The sequence below is a fragment of the Oncorhynchus clarkii genome, chromosome 13 (assembly GCF_045791955.1).
Source record: "Oncorhynchus clarkii lewisi isolate Uvic-CL-2024 chromosome 13, UVic_Ocla_1.0, whole genome shotgun sequence".
Taxonomy (NCBI): domain Eukaryota; kingdom Metazoa; phylum Chordata; class Actinopteri; order Salmoniformes; family Salmonidae; genus Oncorhynchus; species Oncorhynchus clarkii.
In genome coordinates, this window is record NC_092159.1 from 4,602,553 (window position 1) to 4,619,985 (window position 17,433).

At 49.7% G+C, this 17,433-nt stretch overlaps 1 protein-coding gene across 2 annotated transcripts in view; it reads right to left on the reverse strand.

Moving 5' to 3' along the window:
• The window catches only part of LOC139424307 (coiled-coil and C2 domain-containing protein 1A-like), a 47,535-nt gene extending 42,398 nt beyond the window's left edge, over positions 1-5,137 (reverse strand). The window contains exons 1-5 of one of the 2 annotated variants that reach the window (XM_071176011.1): positions 4,818-5,137; positions 4,309-4,536; positions 3,708-4,026; positions 3,297-3,406; positions 353-425 (exon numbers count right to left, since the gene is read on the reverse strand). In XM_071176011.1, coding sequence (XP_071032112.1) covers positions 353-425; positions 3,297-3,406; positions 3,708-4,026; positions 4,309-4,536; positions 4,818-5,102 — 1,015 coding nt within the window. In that variant the 5' untranslated portion in view covers positions 5,103-5,137. The remainder of the gene's footprint in view (positions 1-352; positions 426-3,296; positions 3,407-3,707; positions 4,027-4,308; positions 4,537-4,817) is intronic. The other variant, XM_071176012.1, reaches the window with a different exon arrangement.
• Positions 5,138-17,433: the final 12,296 nt, after the last annotated feature.

Consider the following 17,433-nt stretch of genomic DNA (forward strand, 5'->3'; position numbering starts at 1 on the left):
CGGGGGGGTTGAGATCAGATGTTTAGGGGTCAGGGCAGAATGTACGAAGTGTCTCAGAGTAGGAGTCCTGATCTAGGATCAGGTTCCCCATGTCCTCTTTTTCATTGTGATCTAAAAGGGAAAACTGATCCCAGATCAACACTCTCTCAGAGACTGAGACACTATGAATACAGACCCTGGTCTTCTAGTCTCTAGCAGGTCTTTAGGGATGAGACAGACACTATGAATACAGACCCTGGTCTTCTAGTCTCTAGCAGGTCTTTAGGGATGAGTTTCAAATGCAGCCTATAGGCCCTAGTCAAAAGTAGTGCACTATATAGGGAATAGGGTGTCATTGATAAACCAAGCGCACCTGGAGGGGGAGGTAGAGAGCTGAGGTCCACTGGTTCCCCTCTGTCCAACGCCTCTACGACTGGGTCTAGTTTCTGTACAAGAGGAGGTGGTGGAGAGGGAGAGGAGGTGAAGAAGTGGTAGAGAGGGAGAGGAGAGGGAGAGGAGGTGAAGAGGGAGAGGAGGTGGTGGTGGAGAGGAGGTGGAGAGGGAGAGGAGGTGGAGAGGGAGAGGAGGTGGAGAGGGAGAGGAGGTGAAGAGGTGGTGGAGAGGGAGAGGAGAGGGAGAGGAGGTGGAGAGGGAGAGGAGATGGAGAGGTGGTGGAGAGGGAGAGGAGGTGGTGGTGGAGAGGAGATGAAGAGGAGGTGGAGAGGGAGAGGAGGTGAAGAGGTGGTGGAGAGGGAGAGGAGGTGGAGAGGAGGTGGAGAAGGAGAGGTGAGGGAGAGGAGGTGGAGAGGAGGTGGAGAGGGAGTGGTGGAGAGGGAGAGGAGGTAGAGAGGTGGTGGAGAGGGAGAGGAGGTGAAGAGGTGGTGGAGAGGGAGAGGAGGTGAAGAGGTGGTGGAGAGGGAGAGGAGGTGGAGAGGTGGTGGAGAGGGAGAGAAGGTAGAGAGGGAGAGGAGGTGAAGAGGTGGTGGAGAGGGAGAGGAGGTGGTGGAGAAGGAGAGGAGGTGGAGAGGTGTAGTCAGGTGGGTGTGTTCCTGTACATTGCCAACATGCCAGATCTCACAATGGCTGGATAGGTCACAGGAGGTTGGTGGCACCATAACTGGGGAGGATGGGGCTCGTGGTTATGACTGGAGCAGAATAGGTGGAATGGTATCAAATACATCAGACATAAGGTTTCTAGGTGTTCGATGCCATTCCATTTGCTCCGTTCAGGCCATTATTATGAGCCGTCCTCCCCTCAACAGCCTCCACTGGGATAGGTGTTGAACATATCAGCTAAACACATCATGTGATACAGCAACTTGATGTCAGACTGAGCAGTCGATGATGTGGCACGCAGCTATTGGTTGATGCAATGCAGCAGCTGGCATCTAGTCAGACAGGAACACTACCTTGTTTACTTGTACAACACTACATTCCTATAGACAACAATGGACTTTTTACTCCCTTTTCCCTGACTCCTAAAAGTACTTGTTACACTTTCAATGCTTAGCAGGACAGGAAAATGGTCCAATTCACACACTTATCAAGAGAACATCTCATCCCTACTGCTGCTGATCTGGCGGACTCACTAAACACACAGGCAGGCATCTTTTGTAAATTATGTCAGACTGTGCCCCTGGCTATCTGTACATTTAAAAAAACATGACATTTTTTTGCTAAATATAAGGAATTTGAAATGATTTTTACATTTACTTTTGATAGTACTCAAGTAGTATTTTGCAGAGTGACTTGAGATATTTTCAGTTAAAGTATCTTTACTTTAACTCAAGTATGACAGTTGGGCACTTTTCCCACCAGAACATTCCACCTGGGAAAGTGTGCGTGTCCTTCTCATTTAACTCCTACAGGTTTTACAGGACCTCACTGCTGCCTCGTCTTTCTCTGCCATTTCTGACACTGTTAACGATGACGACGTAGTGGTGGAGAGTCGACTTCAAAATAATTGATTCCTCGACTCCCGGTGTCAACTTCCATTTCTGAGTGTCACGATTCGATTTCGCTAGGAATCAACTCTTACGATTCAGTATTTTTTAGATAGGGGGAGAATGATTGATTACCGTACACAAACACTCAAATCTTTCATAGCGAGCTAGCGAGGGACAGAGAGAGAGAGGGGGCACAGTATAGGCAGGTCAGATCCTTTAACCCCTAGTGGAGGTCCTTGGAGGTCCTTTAACCCCTAGTGGAGGTCCTTTAACCCCTAGTGGAGGTCCTTTAACCCCTAGTGGAGGTCCTTTAACCCCTAGTGGAGGTCCTTTAACCCCTAGTGGAGGTCCAATAACCCCTAGTGGAGGTCCTTTAACCCCTAGTGGAGGTCCTTTAACCCCTAGTGGAGGTCCTTTAACCCCTAGTGGAGGTCCTTTAACCCCTAGTGGAGGTCCTTTAACCCCTAGTGGAGGTCCAATAACCCCTAGTGGAGGTCCTTTAACCCCTAGTGGAGGTCCTTTAACCCCTAGTGGAGGTCCTTTAACCCCTAGTGGAGGTCCTTTAACCCCTAGTGGAGGTCCTTTAACCCCTAGTGGAGGTCCTTTAACCCCTAGTGGAGGTCCAATAACCCCTAGTGGAGGTCCTTTAACCCCTAGTGGAGGTCCTTTAACCCCTAGTGGAGGTCCTTTAACCCCTAGTGGAGGTCCTTTAACCCCTAGTGGAGGTCCTTTAACCCCTAGTGGAGGTCCAATAACCCCTAGTGGAGGTCCTTTAACCCCTAGTGGAGGTCCTTTAACCCCTAGTGGAGATCCTTTAACCCCTAGTGGAGGTCCTTTAACCCCTAGTGGAGGTCCAAGGAGGTCCTTTAACCCCTAGTGGAGGTCCTTTAACCCCTAGTGGAGGTCCTTTAACCCCTAGTGGAGGTCCTTTAACCCCTAGTGGAGGTCCTTTAACCCCTAGTGGAGGTCCTTTAACCCCTAGTGGAGGTCCTTTAACCCCTAGTGGAGATCCTTTAACCCCTAGTGGAGGTCCAAGGAGGTCCTTTAACCCCTAGTGGAGGTCCTTTAACCCCTAGTGGAGGTCCTTTAACCCCTAGTGGAGGTCCTTTAACCCCTAGTGGAGGTCCTTTAATCCCTAGTGGAGGTCCTTTAACCCCTAGGGGAGGTCCTTTAACCCCTAGGGGAGGTCCTTTAACCCCTAGTGGAGGTCCTTGGAGGTCCTTTAACCCCTAGTGGAGGTCCTTTAACCCCTAGTGGAGGTCCTTTAACCCCTAGTGGAGGTCATTTAACCCCTAGTGGAGGTCATTTAACCTCTAGTGGAGGTCATTTAACCTCTAGTGGAGGTCCTTTAACCCCTAGTGTGTGGGGTACCTTGGCGATGTGGTAGTGTTGTCTGGCCAGCTCTGACTCTCCTCCCTGCTTGGCATGGAGGGCTGCCAGCTTATACTCCCTCTGTCTGTTTAGAACACACTGCTTCAACTCTACAGAGAGAGAGAGGAGAGGAGGGAGAGAGGAAGGAGAGAGGAGGGAGAGAGGAGGGAGAGAGGAAGGAGAGAGGAAGGAGAGAGGAAGGAGAGAGGAAGGAGAGAGGGAGGAGGGAGAGAGAGAGGAGGGAGAGAGAGGAGAGGAGGGAGAGAGAGGAGAGGAGGGAGATAGGAGTGACAGAGAGAGGAGAGGGGGGATAGAGAGTGATATAACAACCAGAATGTTCCAGTGCTTAGGGGACTGCGTTGACATTTACAGGCTAGTATCTGTCTTCAAAAAGGTGTATGTGTGGTCTACCTGAGTGTCGTGCGTCTGGTTGAATGGGGGTGAGGGGGGAGATAGCAGGTGTATCCGGGGTAACGGCAGTGTGTTTCTGAGGAGGGACCAGGAGACGGGGCTTAGGAGGCAGGGCAACAGGCGGAGCCTCCCTCAGAGGCTTCTGATTGGTGAACGGGGAGGGCGTCAGCACTGGGGTTGGCAGCTCCCGCTCTTTGATTGGTTTAGGCTGCTGCACGGGGGCTGGGGCAGACTTTCCACCTGTGGAGACAGGAGGCGGGATTTCCTCTTCGTTGACCGGTTTTCCTTTCTTGGCTGACGTCATCATGGACTGCAACGTCTAGGGGGAGACAACAAGCAAGCAAACATACAATTCAGCTGACTGGAAAAGTAGACCTTCACATGTCGAATCACAGGTTTACATATGGCTAGATGAATCTGGGGTAATTCATGTTCCTGGAGCCGCATGTATCAAGCGTCTCATAGGATTGCTGATCTAGGATCAGGTCCATCCTGTCCAGTAATCTTGTTCATTATAATCTTAAGGGAAAAACTGGTCATAGATCAGCACTCCTACTCTGAGACACATCATCATACAACCAGCCCATGGTCTCTGGCTCACCTTCAATCCGCGGTCGTATCTGCGAGCCTTGCTGGTCTCCCCCTCTGCATTAGCATTGGAGATGGCTGTCTGGTACATGTCAATGCGTTCAGCCAGGCAGGCCTCCAGCCCGGTTGCACCACTAGGAGTGCTGGGGGTGGAGCGGGGGGTGGAGTTAGAGCTTGGAGTGGTGGCAGGTTTCTGAACCTCTTCAACATCATCGTCCTCCAACACCTCATTCAGCTCAGCCTGGGGATGGATAAAGACACATAAATGCATAAAACACACACAGATAGGGAGAGAGAGAAAGAGACACACACACACACACACACACACAGATAGGGAGAGAGAGAGAAAGAGAGACACACACACACACACACACAGAGATAGGGAGAGAGAGAGAAAGAGACACACACACACACACACACACAATTCAGGAAAAGTGTTGCCATTGGGAATGAAACAACAACAGATAGGAGGAAGATAAAGGACAAGAGAAGTGTGAAGAGGAGTGTAAACATGGTGGATACCAGGAGATCATCATCATCCTCCAGATCATCATCCCCATCATCATCATCCTCATCAAGGTCCTTCATACACAGAGCCGCCATACGCTCGATATCAGCCATGGGAACTGGAGCTGTGGAGAGGCAGGCAGGCAGGACAGACACACACACACACGGTATCAACCCGGTTCTAGTGGTAGGGTCTGTGGAAGTTATTTCATACAAGATTGGGAGAAGATAATGGGTGAGGATGATGATGATGGTGAAGAATAGGATGATCCTCACCTTTTCCTGTCCCTTTCTTCCCATGGGACCCGCCCATCAGAGCCAGGAGCTCCGCCTCCAGCTCTTTTTCATTTCCTCCTCCATCCATCCCTCCATCCGGAGACAGATCCAGGAGCAGCCCCATCTTACAGAGACAAAGAGAGGGAGAAAGAAAGAGAATTGAAAACACAAATGACTGGTGTTATCAATGACAACTTGACTTACAGTTATCAAATCAATGATCAAAATGACGTTACCTGTTTGGCTCGCGCTGCCCCCTGTCCCCTGGGCGGGGGGTTCCGACTGTGACTCATGGAGAGAACCTTGTCAACGGACCTGTGGCACAACTACAACAACACAGCAGAACCAAAGAGATCTATTGTAACATGTGGCAAATAGTTCCAGTAGATAGCTACATTCAGCTTTTATCGTACACGCGTTGACAGACAAAAAATGGACAGCTAGCTACAGGACTCTGTTGAATTTACACTGCATTTAGCTAGTTGGATACGTTTCATTGATATCATGGCTGCTAATAACACATTCGTTGACTGCTCACGTTTTGTGTCAGTCTCTGACAACGCTTAGCAACAAATGAGTACAGTGACGTTAGCAGTTAGCTAGCTATCAACAGCAAATTCATAGTATCATCCATGGCACAAATGTTGTTTATCCTCATTCGATGTTGAGCAGCTCTGACTTGTAGTAGTTAGCTTGTTAACAAGGTAACGTTAGCTTGCTATAAGCTGCCATGTCATTTGTAAACATTGCCACTAAAAGCTTTGTTTTACCTTGTCATACGTTATCCACGGACCATATGGTGAGCGCTTTCTTATTCCATACGACGACCGATCATTTCGAAAACATACGAGAGAACCCTAGTCACGTATAAAGTATTGCTAGTTAGAGAGCTATTAAAAACACGAAAAGGTGTGTACATTGGCTACTTCCTACTTCCTGCATTGGGTAACCATTGGCAACGCGACTACCTCGCTTTACTGCGTTTGAAGAACACGCCCAGAAATCGGTGAAAAATATTCAAAGTTATATGTAAAAAAATCTTATATTCGTCACCGAACATTAGATTTGTTTTAATCTTAGCAAGACAGTTGTGCTTGGTATGCACTGTAGCTATATGTTCCAGTGAGAGTGTTAAAAGTTTGATAGCTAGCTAGCAAGAGAGACCACTCACAATCCGTCTTGATCTACACTGCCAGGTAGGCTAGCTACCTACAGTTGTGACCAAACCAAGAGCTTGAGGAGAAACTAAGATCTCCCATCAAAATTCAAAAGTATTAGCTAGATAGATGTTATTGGCTAGTTGTCTTTGTTTTGAATGAGATGTTTTGTCAGTGTCGTGATATCTGATATTATTGGCAAATCATTGTTAGCTAACTTAGCCAACTGACACGTTGTCTCTGTTTTGTTTTTGCATAGCATTGGAAGAGCTAGCTTGGGAGGATGACCAAAAAACAAAAGCAAACCACAAGTAAGACGGAAATAACCCCCGTTAAATTCACATCAACTGTATATTGGGGCTTAAAACGATCTCCAATACTTTCATTGGCTGAAATCATTCATTCCTAAAGTGAATACCTGGACATAAAACGTTCATCCAACATAGTTGAATTTATCTGAGATTTTAATTTAACCAGGTAAGTCGACTGAGAACATATTCTCAGTTACAGCAACAACCTGGGAAATAGTTACAGGGATGAATGAGCCAATTGGAAGCTGCGGATGATTAGGTGACCATGATGGTACGAGGGCCAGATGGGGAATTTATCCCAGACACCTTTGTTAACACCTCTTACAATAAGTGCAATGGGATCTTTTAGTGACCACAGAGAGTCAGAACCCCCATTTAACAACCCATCCAAAAGACAGCACCCTACACAGGACAATGACCCCAATCACTGACCAATATGTTTTTAGACCAGAGGAAAGAGTGCCTCCTACTGGCTCTCCAACACTACTTCCAGCAGCATCTGGTCTCCCATCCAGAACCAACCCTGCTTATCTTCAGAAGCCAGCCAGCAGTGGGATGCAGGGTGCTATGCTGCTGGCAAGATATTGAAAAACAAAGTAAAAGGTTGCCAGTCCACCCGTTTGCTTGCTAATGTATGTGTGAAAGAAAGGACATTTCCTTAGCATGAAGTGGATGTTTTCTCTCCAGGTTTCACACCTCCCCAGCCTAGGTCACTCAGGTCAAGGAAGAGAAAGTGCAGTGATGAGTCAGAGGAGAGAGCCCCCTCTGGAGAGACAGTGGAAGCACAGCCCTCACACCTAGAACAGGTAGCCACCAGAAGTTCCATTTGCTGGTTGAGCGTTTGTCAGTTACAATTCAAATGTTGCTATGTTCTAACTGATTCCTCCTCCTCTGCTGTGTGCAGCAGGACACTGAGGGAACAGTGTTAAACACCACCTCTCCTCCTAAAGTCCCCCACTGCCCTCTGACGGCATGTACTACTCATCCATCTCAGCAGGCTAACAAAGCGGGAGATACCACTGCACCCAAGCAAGAGGGGGATCCAGTGGAGGAAAGTCTGGTTGTGACTGGCTTCGAGGGAGAACAGGCCATTGGAGGGGCTGTGGAGCGGGCGGGCACAGAGGAGTCAGTTCCAACCAATCAGGATGGTGGAAATAGTCCACACGAAGACCATAGTGTGGAGTCCTTTGTCAAAGATGACAAGGGTAGAGAAGAAGAAGACATCAAGACACAGAGTTTCCTCAGCTTCCCCCCACACCCACTGACTGTAGCACAGCCCCAACCCCAGCCCTCCCTGCTTCCCTCCAAGGAGGTCAATGTTGGGGACGGGGACAGTCAAACCGACAAGGAAGAGGAGCAGTGTGGAGAGAAGAACCCAAATCCCAATATGGAGGAGCTCGACAGTGAACAGCAGGAGGCTATAGATGACAGAGGTGTTTGTCTGGGTGGTGGGAGGGAGGGGCCACCAGTGGAGGAGGACAGATCTGTGGAGGAACCAGTGAAGAAGAGGAGAAGGAGAATGGGGATGTGTGGTCTGGGAGAGAGGGAGAGGAGGGGAATAGAGTGGCAGAAGGAACGAAAGAGTGTGACGGAAGGAGGGAGGGAGGGAGAAGAGATGGTGCTGGTGAGGAAAGCGGAGGAGGAGAAAGTGGAGAAAGAGAGAGAGGAGGACATCGGGCAGAGTGGTGATAGTGGTGGTGGTTGTGCCAACCTGGTGGCTGTAGAGGGAACTACAGCAGCATCATCCTCTGATCCGTCCCTCCTTTCATTCTTCCCTCCATCCGCTCCTCTGGGGAGTACCACTGAACAGAGGAAGGAAGAGGGGGAGAAGTTAGATGAGGAGCAGCTTCAGTCAGGGGGAGAGGCCAGCCATGCAGACCCCTGCGAAGTGGCTTATTCTGGGACAGAGCAGGTCACAGGAGAGGGTCTCCGGACCGGCCTGGAGGTGGACCCACTGAGTGAGCAGCCTGTGGTGTTGGTGGAAGAAGAGCTAGACACAGAGGGGGTTGTGGAGAAGAACCAGGAGGGGGACAGGGGGGGCTGTGGGTCTAATGAGCCAGAGGAGAGCCCCCCTAGGGCCCCTACACCATCCTCCACCACCACCCCTACCTCTATCTCCCTGGAGGATGGGACAGAGAGGGAGCACCACAGAGAGGTTCAGAGCTCACCTACCCAGAGAGAGGGGGGGGCTGAAGATGGGGTAGGGACTGTGGCCGACCCCCGGGCACTCATTCTGGCCCCGGCTGACAGAGGAGAGTCCACCATGCCTCCCCCCACAAAGCCAGGTCCTGGAATGGAGGGGCACAATCAGGCTCCAGTGACACCTGGTGGCTCGGAGGAGAACAACCACGTGAGTGTTTTTGTTGACGTCTTTGTTTGTTACTTTGTTTGTTTGTTTGAGTCCTGATTGTTTGTGTATTTCAGTCCACCACCCCGGACCTGACCAGAGACAACGATGATGCTGCTGTCGTTGATCCGTTTGGAGTGCTGCCTCTGGACGACGTGTCTGACTCTCAACTCAACACCATCACTCTGACGTGAGAGAGGGGGAGGAAGGAGGGGGTATAGGAGGTAGACGCAGGCATGGGGGGAGGAAGGAGGGGGGTATCGGAGGTAGACGCGGGCATGGGGGAGGAAGGGGGGGGTATAGGAGGTAGACACAGGCATGGGGGAGGAAGGAGGGGGGTATAGGAGGTAGACGCAGGCATGGGGGGAGGAAGGAGGGGGTATAGGAGGTAGACGCAGGCATGGGGGGAGGAAGGAGGGGGGTATAGGAGGTAGACACAGGCATGGGGGGAGGAAGGAGGGGGGTATAGGAGGTAGACACAGGCATGGGGGGAGGAAGGAGGGGGGTATAGGAGGTAGACGCAGGCATGGGGGGAGGAAGGAGGGGGGTATAGGAGGTAGACACAGGCATGGGGGGAGGAAGGAGGGGGGTATAGGAGGTAGACGCTGGCATGGGGGGGAGGAAGGAGGGGGGTATAGGAGGTAGACGCAGGCATGGGGGGGGGTATAGGAGGTAGACACAGGCATGGGGGGGAGGAGAGAAGTGCTGATATGCAGATGAGGTAGATGAGATGCAGGTAGATGAGGAAATTAGAAAATAAGAGTGAGAATAAGAATAAGAGCCTCTTCTGTTCCTGAGAGCAAATTAGTCAAAATATTTTGAGGACCATCTTTCACAGAGTCGCAGAATGTTTTAAACATAAACTATCTTGGCTGTCAATTCTAGTACATTTTAGCAGTGAACGTAATACATGAACGGCCTGTTATAAACCTTTAGCATTGTGAAAAGTAATGTCAAATGGCTTATAACCCCAGAAATTGCGACCACCTGCAGTACCCAGCGATAACCACTGATCTAGATATACCACCTGCAGTACCCAGCGATAACTACTGATCTAGATATACCACCTGCAGTACCCAGCGATAACCACTGATCTAGATATACCACCTGCAGTACCCAGCGATAACCACTGATCTAGATATACCACCTGCAGTACCCAGCGATAACCACTGATCTAGATATACCACCTGCAGTACCCAACGATAACCACTGATCTAGATATACCACCTGCAGTATTCAACGATAACCACTGATCTAGATATACCACCTGCAGTACCCAACGATAACCACTGATCTAGATATACCACCTGCAGTACCCAGCGATAACCACTGATCTAGATATACCACCTGCAGTACCCAGCGATAACCACTGATCTAGATATACCACCTGCAGTACCCAGCGATAACCACTGATCTAGATATACCACCTGCAGTACCCAGCGATAACCACTGATCTAGATATACCACCTGCAGTACCCAGCGATAACCACTGATCTAGATATACCACCTGCAGTACCCAGCGATAACCACTGATCTAGATATTTCATCTGGTTTCAGTAACATTACTGGTCAGATACATTTATCCATCTTCCTAGAACCAGTACACTATTTTATAACTTTGTATTGGCTTGTTTTGAAGCCTACGATGAACCCTTATTCCCCAGATAGTGCACATGTGGCCCTGGTCGAAAGTAGTGCATTATATAGGGAATGGTGCCATTCTCTGTCTCTCTCTTCCCCTTAACTAGTGAGAAAGAGGAAGAGGAGAAAGAGGAAGACGCTACAGAACTGGTCTGTGGCCTGATCAGAGAACTCTCCTACCTAAAGTGAGTCTTCGTCTCTTTTCCCTCCTCTCCCTCCATCCTTCTACTGCTTCACTACTTTCTCCTAGTGATGACCTTTGACCTAATGAACTTTAGAAGTCAGCCTGACCCGCCCCACAGATCTCTGAGCTCTGATTGGCTAGATGGCTGTCTGCTCAGATGGACATAGATTAGGATCTCACCTCCTTAGTTAACACAGGAGAGGAGGAGAACAGGGGATGAGGTTCTAAATTCTACTGTTAGCTGTGTAATGTGTTCCTCTCCCTCCTCCTTCACTACTGTTAGCTGTACCATGTGTTCCTCTCCCTCCTCCTTCACTACTGTTAGCTGTGTCATGTGTTCCTCTCCCTCCTCCTTCACTACTGTTAGCTGTACCATGTGTTCCTCTCCCTCCTCCTTCACTACTGTTAGCTGTGTCATGTGTTCCTCTCCCTCCTCCTTCACTACTGTTAGCTGTACCATGTGTTCCTCTCCCTCCTCCTTCACTACTGTTAGCTGTACCACATGTGCCTCTCCTCCTTCATTACTGTTAGCTGTGTAATGTGTTCCTCTCCCTCCTCCTTCACTACTGTTAGCTGTGTCATGTGTTCCTCTCTCTCCTCCTTCACTACTGTTAGCTGTGTCATGTGTACCTCTCCCTCCTCCTTCACTACTGTTAGCTGTACCATGTGTTCCTCTCCCTCCTCCTTCACTACTGTTAGCTGTGTCATGTGTTCCTCTCCCTCCTCCTTCACTACTGTTAGCTGTACCATGTGTTCCTCTCCCTCCTCCTTCACTACTGGTAGCTGTACCACATGTGCCTCTCCTCCTTCATTACTGTTAGCTGTGTAATGTGTTCCTCTCCCTCCTCCTTCACTACTGTTAGCTGTGTCATGTGTTCCTCTCCCTCCTCCTTCACTACTGTTAGCTGTGCCATGTGTTCCTCTCCCTCCTCCTTCACTACTGTTAGCTGTACCACATGTGCCTCTCCTCCTTCACTACTGTTAGCTGTACCATGTGTTCCTCTCCCTCCTCCTTCACTACTGTTAGCTGTGTCATGTGTTCCTCTCCCTCCTCCTTCACTACTGTTAGCTGTGTCATGTGTTCCTCTCCCTCCTCCTTCACTATTGTTAGCTGTGCCATGTGTTCCTCTCCCTCCTCCTTCACTATTGTTAGCTGTGCCATGTGTTCCTCTCCCTCCTCCTTCACTACTGTTAGCTGTGTCATGTGTACCTCTCCCTCCTCCTTCACTACTGTTAGCTGTGTCATGTGTTCCTCTCCCTCCTCCTTCACTACTGTTAGCTGTGTCATGTGTTCCTCTCTCTCCTCCTTCACTACTGTTAGCTATGTCATGTGTACCTCTCCCTCCTCCTTCACTACTGTTAGCTGTACCATGTGTTCCTCTCCCTCCTCCTTCACTACTGTTAGCTGTGTCATGTGTTCCTCTCCCTCCTCCTTCACTACTGTTAGCTGTGTCATGTGTTCCTCTCCCTCCTCCTTCACTACTGTTAGCTGTACCATGTGTTCCTCTCCCTCCTCCTTCACTACTGTTAGCTGTGTCATGTGTTCCTCTCCCTCCTCCTTCACTACTGTTAGCTGTGTAATGTGTTCCTCTCCCTCCTCCTTCACTACTGTTAGCTGTGTCATGTGTTCCTCCTTCACTACTGTTAGCTGTGCCATGTGTTCCTCTCCCTCCTCCTTCACTACTGTTAGCTGTACCATGTGTCCCTCTCCCTCCTCCTTCACTACTGTTAGCTGTGTCGTGTGTTCCTCTCCCTCCTCCTTCACTACTGTTAGCTGTGCCATGTGTTCCTCTCCCTCCTCCTTCACTACTGTTAGCTGTACCACATGTGCCTCTCCTCCTTCACTACTGTTAGCTGTACCATGTGTTCCTCTCCCTCCTCCTTCACTACTATTAGCTGTGTCATGTGTTCCTCTCCCTCCTCCTTCACTACTGTTAGCTGTGTCATGTGTTCCTCTCCCTCCTCCTTCACTATTGTTAGCTGTGCCATGTGTTCCTCTCCCTCCTCCTTCACTACTGTTAGCTGTACCATGTGTTCCTCTCCCTCCTCCTTCACTACTGTTAGCTGTGCCATGTGTTCCTCTCCCTCCTCCTTCACTACTGTTAGCTGTGTCATGTGTTCCTCTCCCTCCTCCTTCACTACTGTTAGCTGTGTCATGTGTTCCTCTCCCTCCTCCTTCACTACTGTTAGCTGTACCATGTGTTCCTCTCCCTCCTCCTTCACTACTGTTAGCTGTGTCATGTGTTCCTCTCCCTCCTCCTTCACTACTGTTAGCTGTGTCATGTGTTCCTCTCCCTCCTCCTTCACTACTGTTAGCTGTGTCATGTGTTCCTCCTTCACTACTGTTAGCTGTGCCATGTGTTCCTCTCCCTCCTCCTTCACTACTGTTAGCTGTACCATGTGTCCCTCTCCCTCCTCCTTCACTACTGTTAGCTGTGTCATGTGTTCCTCTCCCTCCTCCTTCACTACTGTTAGCTGTGCCATGTGTTCCTCTCCCTCCTCCTTCACTACTGTTAGCTGTACCACATGTGCCTCTCCTCCTTCACTACTGTTAGCTGTACCATGTGTTCCTCTCCCTCCTCCTTCACTACTATTAGCTGTGTCATGTGTTCCTCTCCCTCCTCCTTCACTACTGTTAGCTGTGTCATGTGTTCCTCTCCCTCCTCCTTCACTATTGTTAGCTGTGCCATGTGTTCCTCTCCCTCCTCCTTCACTACTGTTAGCTGTACCATGTGTTCCTCTCCCTCCTCCTTCACTACTGTTAGCTGTGCCATGTGTTCCTCTCCCTCCTCCTTCACTACTGTTAGCTGTGTCATGTGTTCCTCTCCCTCCTCCTTCACTACTGTTAGCTGTGTCATGTGTTCCTCTCCCTCCTCCTTCACTACTGTTAGCTGTGCCATGTGTACCTCTCCCTCCTCCTTCACTACTGTTAGCTGTACCATGTGTTCCTCTCCCTCCTCCTTCACTACTGTTAGCTGTGTCATGTGTTCCTCTCCCTCCTCCTTCACTACTGTTAGCTGTGTCATGTGTTTCCTCTCCCTCCTCCTTCACTACTGTTAGCTGTACCATGTGTTCCTCTCCCTCCTCCTTCACTACTGTTAGCTGTGTCATGTGTTCCTCTCCCTCCTCCTTCACTACTGTTAGCTGTACCATGTGTTCCTCTCCCTCCTCCTTCACTACTGTTAGCTGTACCACATGTGCCTCTCCTCCTTCATTACTGTTAGCTGTGTAATGTGTTCCTCTCCCTCCTCCTTCACTACTGTTAGCTGTGTCATGTGTTCCTCTCCCTCCTCCTTCACTACTGTTAGCTGTGCCATGTGTTCCTCTCCCTCCTCCTTCACTACTGTTAGCTGTACCACATGTGCCTCTCCTCCTTCACTACTGTTAGCTGTACCATGTGTTCCTCTCCCTCCTCTTTCACTACTGTTAGCTGTGTCATGTGTTCCTCTCCCTCCTCCTTCACTACTGTTAGCTGTGTCATGTGTTCCTCTCCCTCCTCCTTCACTATTGTTAGCTGTGCCATGTGTTCCTCTCCCTCCTCCTTCACTACTGTTAGCTGTACCATGTGTTCCTCTCCCTCCTCCTTCACTACTGTTAGCTGTGTCATGTGTTCCTCTCCCTCCTCCTTCACTACTGTTAGCTGTGTCATGTGTTCCTCTCCCTCCTCCTTCACTACTGTTAGCTGTGCCACATGTGCCTCTCCTCCTTCATTACTGTTAGCTGTGTAATGTGTTCCTCTCCCTCCTCCTTCACTACTGTTAGCTGTGTCATGTGTTCCTCTCTCTCCTCCTTCACTACTGTTAGCTGTGTCATGTGTACCTCTCCCTCCTCCTTCACTACTGTTAGCTGTACCACATGTGCCTCTCCTCCTTCATTACTGTTAGCTGTGTAATGTGTTCCTCTCCCTCCTCCTTCACTACTGTTAGCTGTGTCATGTGTTCCTCTCCCTCCTCCTTCACTACTGTTAGCTGTGCCATGTGTTCCTCTCCCTCCTCCTTCACTACTGTTAGCTGTACCACATGTGCCTCTCCTCCTTCACTACTGTTAGCTGTACCATGTGTTCCTCTCCCTCCTCCTTCACTACTGTTAGCTGTGCCATGTGTTCCTCTCCCTCCTCCTTCACTACTGTTAGCTGTACCACATGTGCCTCTCCTCCTTCACTACTGTTAGCTGTACCATGTGTTCCTCTCCCTCCTCCTTCACTACTGTTAGCTGTGTCATGTGTTCCTCTCCCTCCTCCTTCACTATTGTTAGCTGTGCCATGTGTTCCTCTCCCTCCTCCTTCACTACTGTTAGCTGTACCATGTGTTCCTCTCCCTCCTCCTTCACTATTGTTAGCTGTGCCATGTGTTCCTCTCCCTCCTCCTTCACTACTGTTAGCTGTACCATGTGTTCCTCTCCCTCCTCCTTCACTACTGTTAGCTGTGCCATGTGTTCCTCTCCCTCCTCCTTCACTACTGTTAGCTGTGTCATGTGTTCCTCTCCCTCCTCCTTCACTACTGTTAGCTGTGTCATGTGTACCTCTCCCTCCTCCTTCACTACTGTTAGCTGTACCATGTGTTCCTCTCCCTCCTCCTTCACTACTGTTAGCTGTGTCATGTGTTCCTCTCCCTCCTCCTTCACTACTGTTAGCTGTGTCATGTGTTCCTCTCCCTCCTCCTTCACTACTGTTAGCTGTGTCATGTGTTCCTCCTTCACTACTGTTAGCTGTGCCATGTGTTCCTCTCCCTCCTCCTTCACTACTGTTAGCTGTACCATGTGTCCCTCTCCCTCCTCCTTCACTACTGTTAGCTGTGTCATGTGTTCCTCTCCCTCCTCCTTCACTACTGTTAGCTGTGCCATGTGTTCCTCTCCCTCCTCCTTCACTACTGTTAGCTGTACCACATGTGCCTCTCCTCCTTCACTACTGTTAGCTGTACCATGTGTTCCTCTCCCTCCTCCTTCACTACTATTAGCTGTGTCATGTGTTCCTCTCCCTCCTCCTTCACTACTGTTAGCTGTGTCATGTGTTCCTCTCCCTCCTCCTTCACTATTGTTAGCTGTGCCATGTGTTCCTCTCCCTCCTCCTTCACTACTGTTAGCTGTACCATGTGTTCCTCTCCCTCCTCCTTCACTACTGTTAGCTGTGCCATGTGTTCCTCTCCCTCCTCCTTCACTACTGTTAGCTGTGTCATGTGTTCCTCTCCCTCCTCCTTCACTACTGTTAGCTGTGTCATGTGTTCCTCTCCCTCCTCCTTCACTACTGTTAGCTGTGCCATGTGTACCTCTCCCTCCTCCTTCACTACTGTTAGCTGTACCATGTGTTCCTCTCCCTCCTCCTTCACTACTGTTAGCTGTGTCATGTGTTCCTCTCCCTCCTCCTTCACTACTGTTAGCTGTGTCATGTGTTTCCTCTCCCTCCTCCTTCACTACTGTTAGCTGTACCATGTGTTCCTCTCCCTCCTCCTTCACTACTGTTAGCTGTGTCATGTGTTCCTCTCCCTCCTCCTTCACTACTGTTAGCTGTACCATGTGTTCCTCTCCCTCCTCCTTCACTACTGTTAGCTGTACCACATGTGCCTCTCCTCCTTCATTACTGTTAGCTGTGTAATGTGTTCCTCTCCCTCCTCCTTCACTACTGTTAGCTGTGTCATGTGTTCCTCTCCCTCCTCCTTCACTACTGTTAGCTGTGCCATGTGTTCCTCTCCCTCCTCCTTCACTACTGTTAGCTGTACCACATGTGCCTCTCCTCCTTCACTACTGTTAGCTGTACCATGTGTTCCTCTCCCTCCTCTTTCACTACTGTTAGCTGTGTCATGTGTTCCTCTCCCTCCTCCTTCACTACTGTTAGCTGTGTCATGTGTTCCTCTCCCTCCTCCTTCACTATTGTTAGCTGTGCCATGTGTTCCTCTCCCTCCTCCTTCACTACTGTTAGCTGTACCATGTGTTCCTCTCCCTCCTCCTTCACTACTGTTAGCTGTGTCATGTGTTCCTCTCCCTCCTCCTTCACTACTGTTAGCTGTGTCATGTGTTCCTCTCCCTCCTCCTTCACTACTGTTAGCTGTGCCACATGTGCCTCTCCTCCTTCATTACTGTTAGCTGTGTAATGTGTTCCTCTCCCTCCTCCTTCACTACTGTTAGCTGTGTCATGTGTTCCTCTCTCTCCTCCTTCACTACTGTTAGCTGTGTCATGTGTACCTCTCCCTCCTCCTTCACTACTGTTAGCTGTACCACATGTGCCTCTCCTCCTTCATTACTGTTAGCTGTGTAATGTGTTCCTCTCCCTCCTCCTTCACTACTGTTAGCTGTGTCATGTGTTCCTCTCCCTCCTCCTTCACTACTGTTAGCTGTGCCATGTGTTCCTCTCCCTCCTCCTTCACTACTGTTAGCTGTACCACATGTGCCTCTCCTCCTTCACTACTGTTAGCTGTACCATGTGTTCCTCTCCCTCCTCCTTCACTACTGTTAGCTGTGCCATGTGTTCCTCTCCCTCCTCCTTCACTACTGTTAGCTGTACCACATGTGCCTCTCCTCCTTCACTACTGTTAGCTGTACCATGTGTTCCTCTCCCTCCTCCTTCACTACTGTTAGCTGTGTCATGTGTTCCTCTCCCTCCTCCTTCACTATTGTTAGCTGTGCCATGTGTTCCTCTCCCTCCTCCTTCACTACTGTTAGCTGTACCATGTGTTCCTCTCCCTCCTCCTTCACTACTGTTAGCTGTGTCATGTGTTCCTCT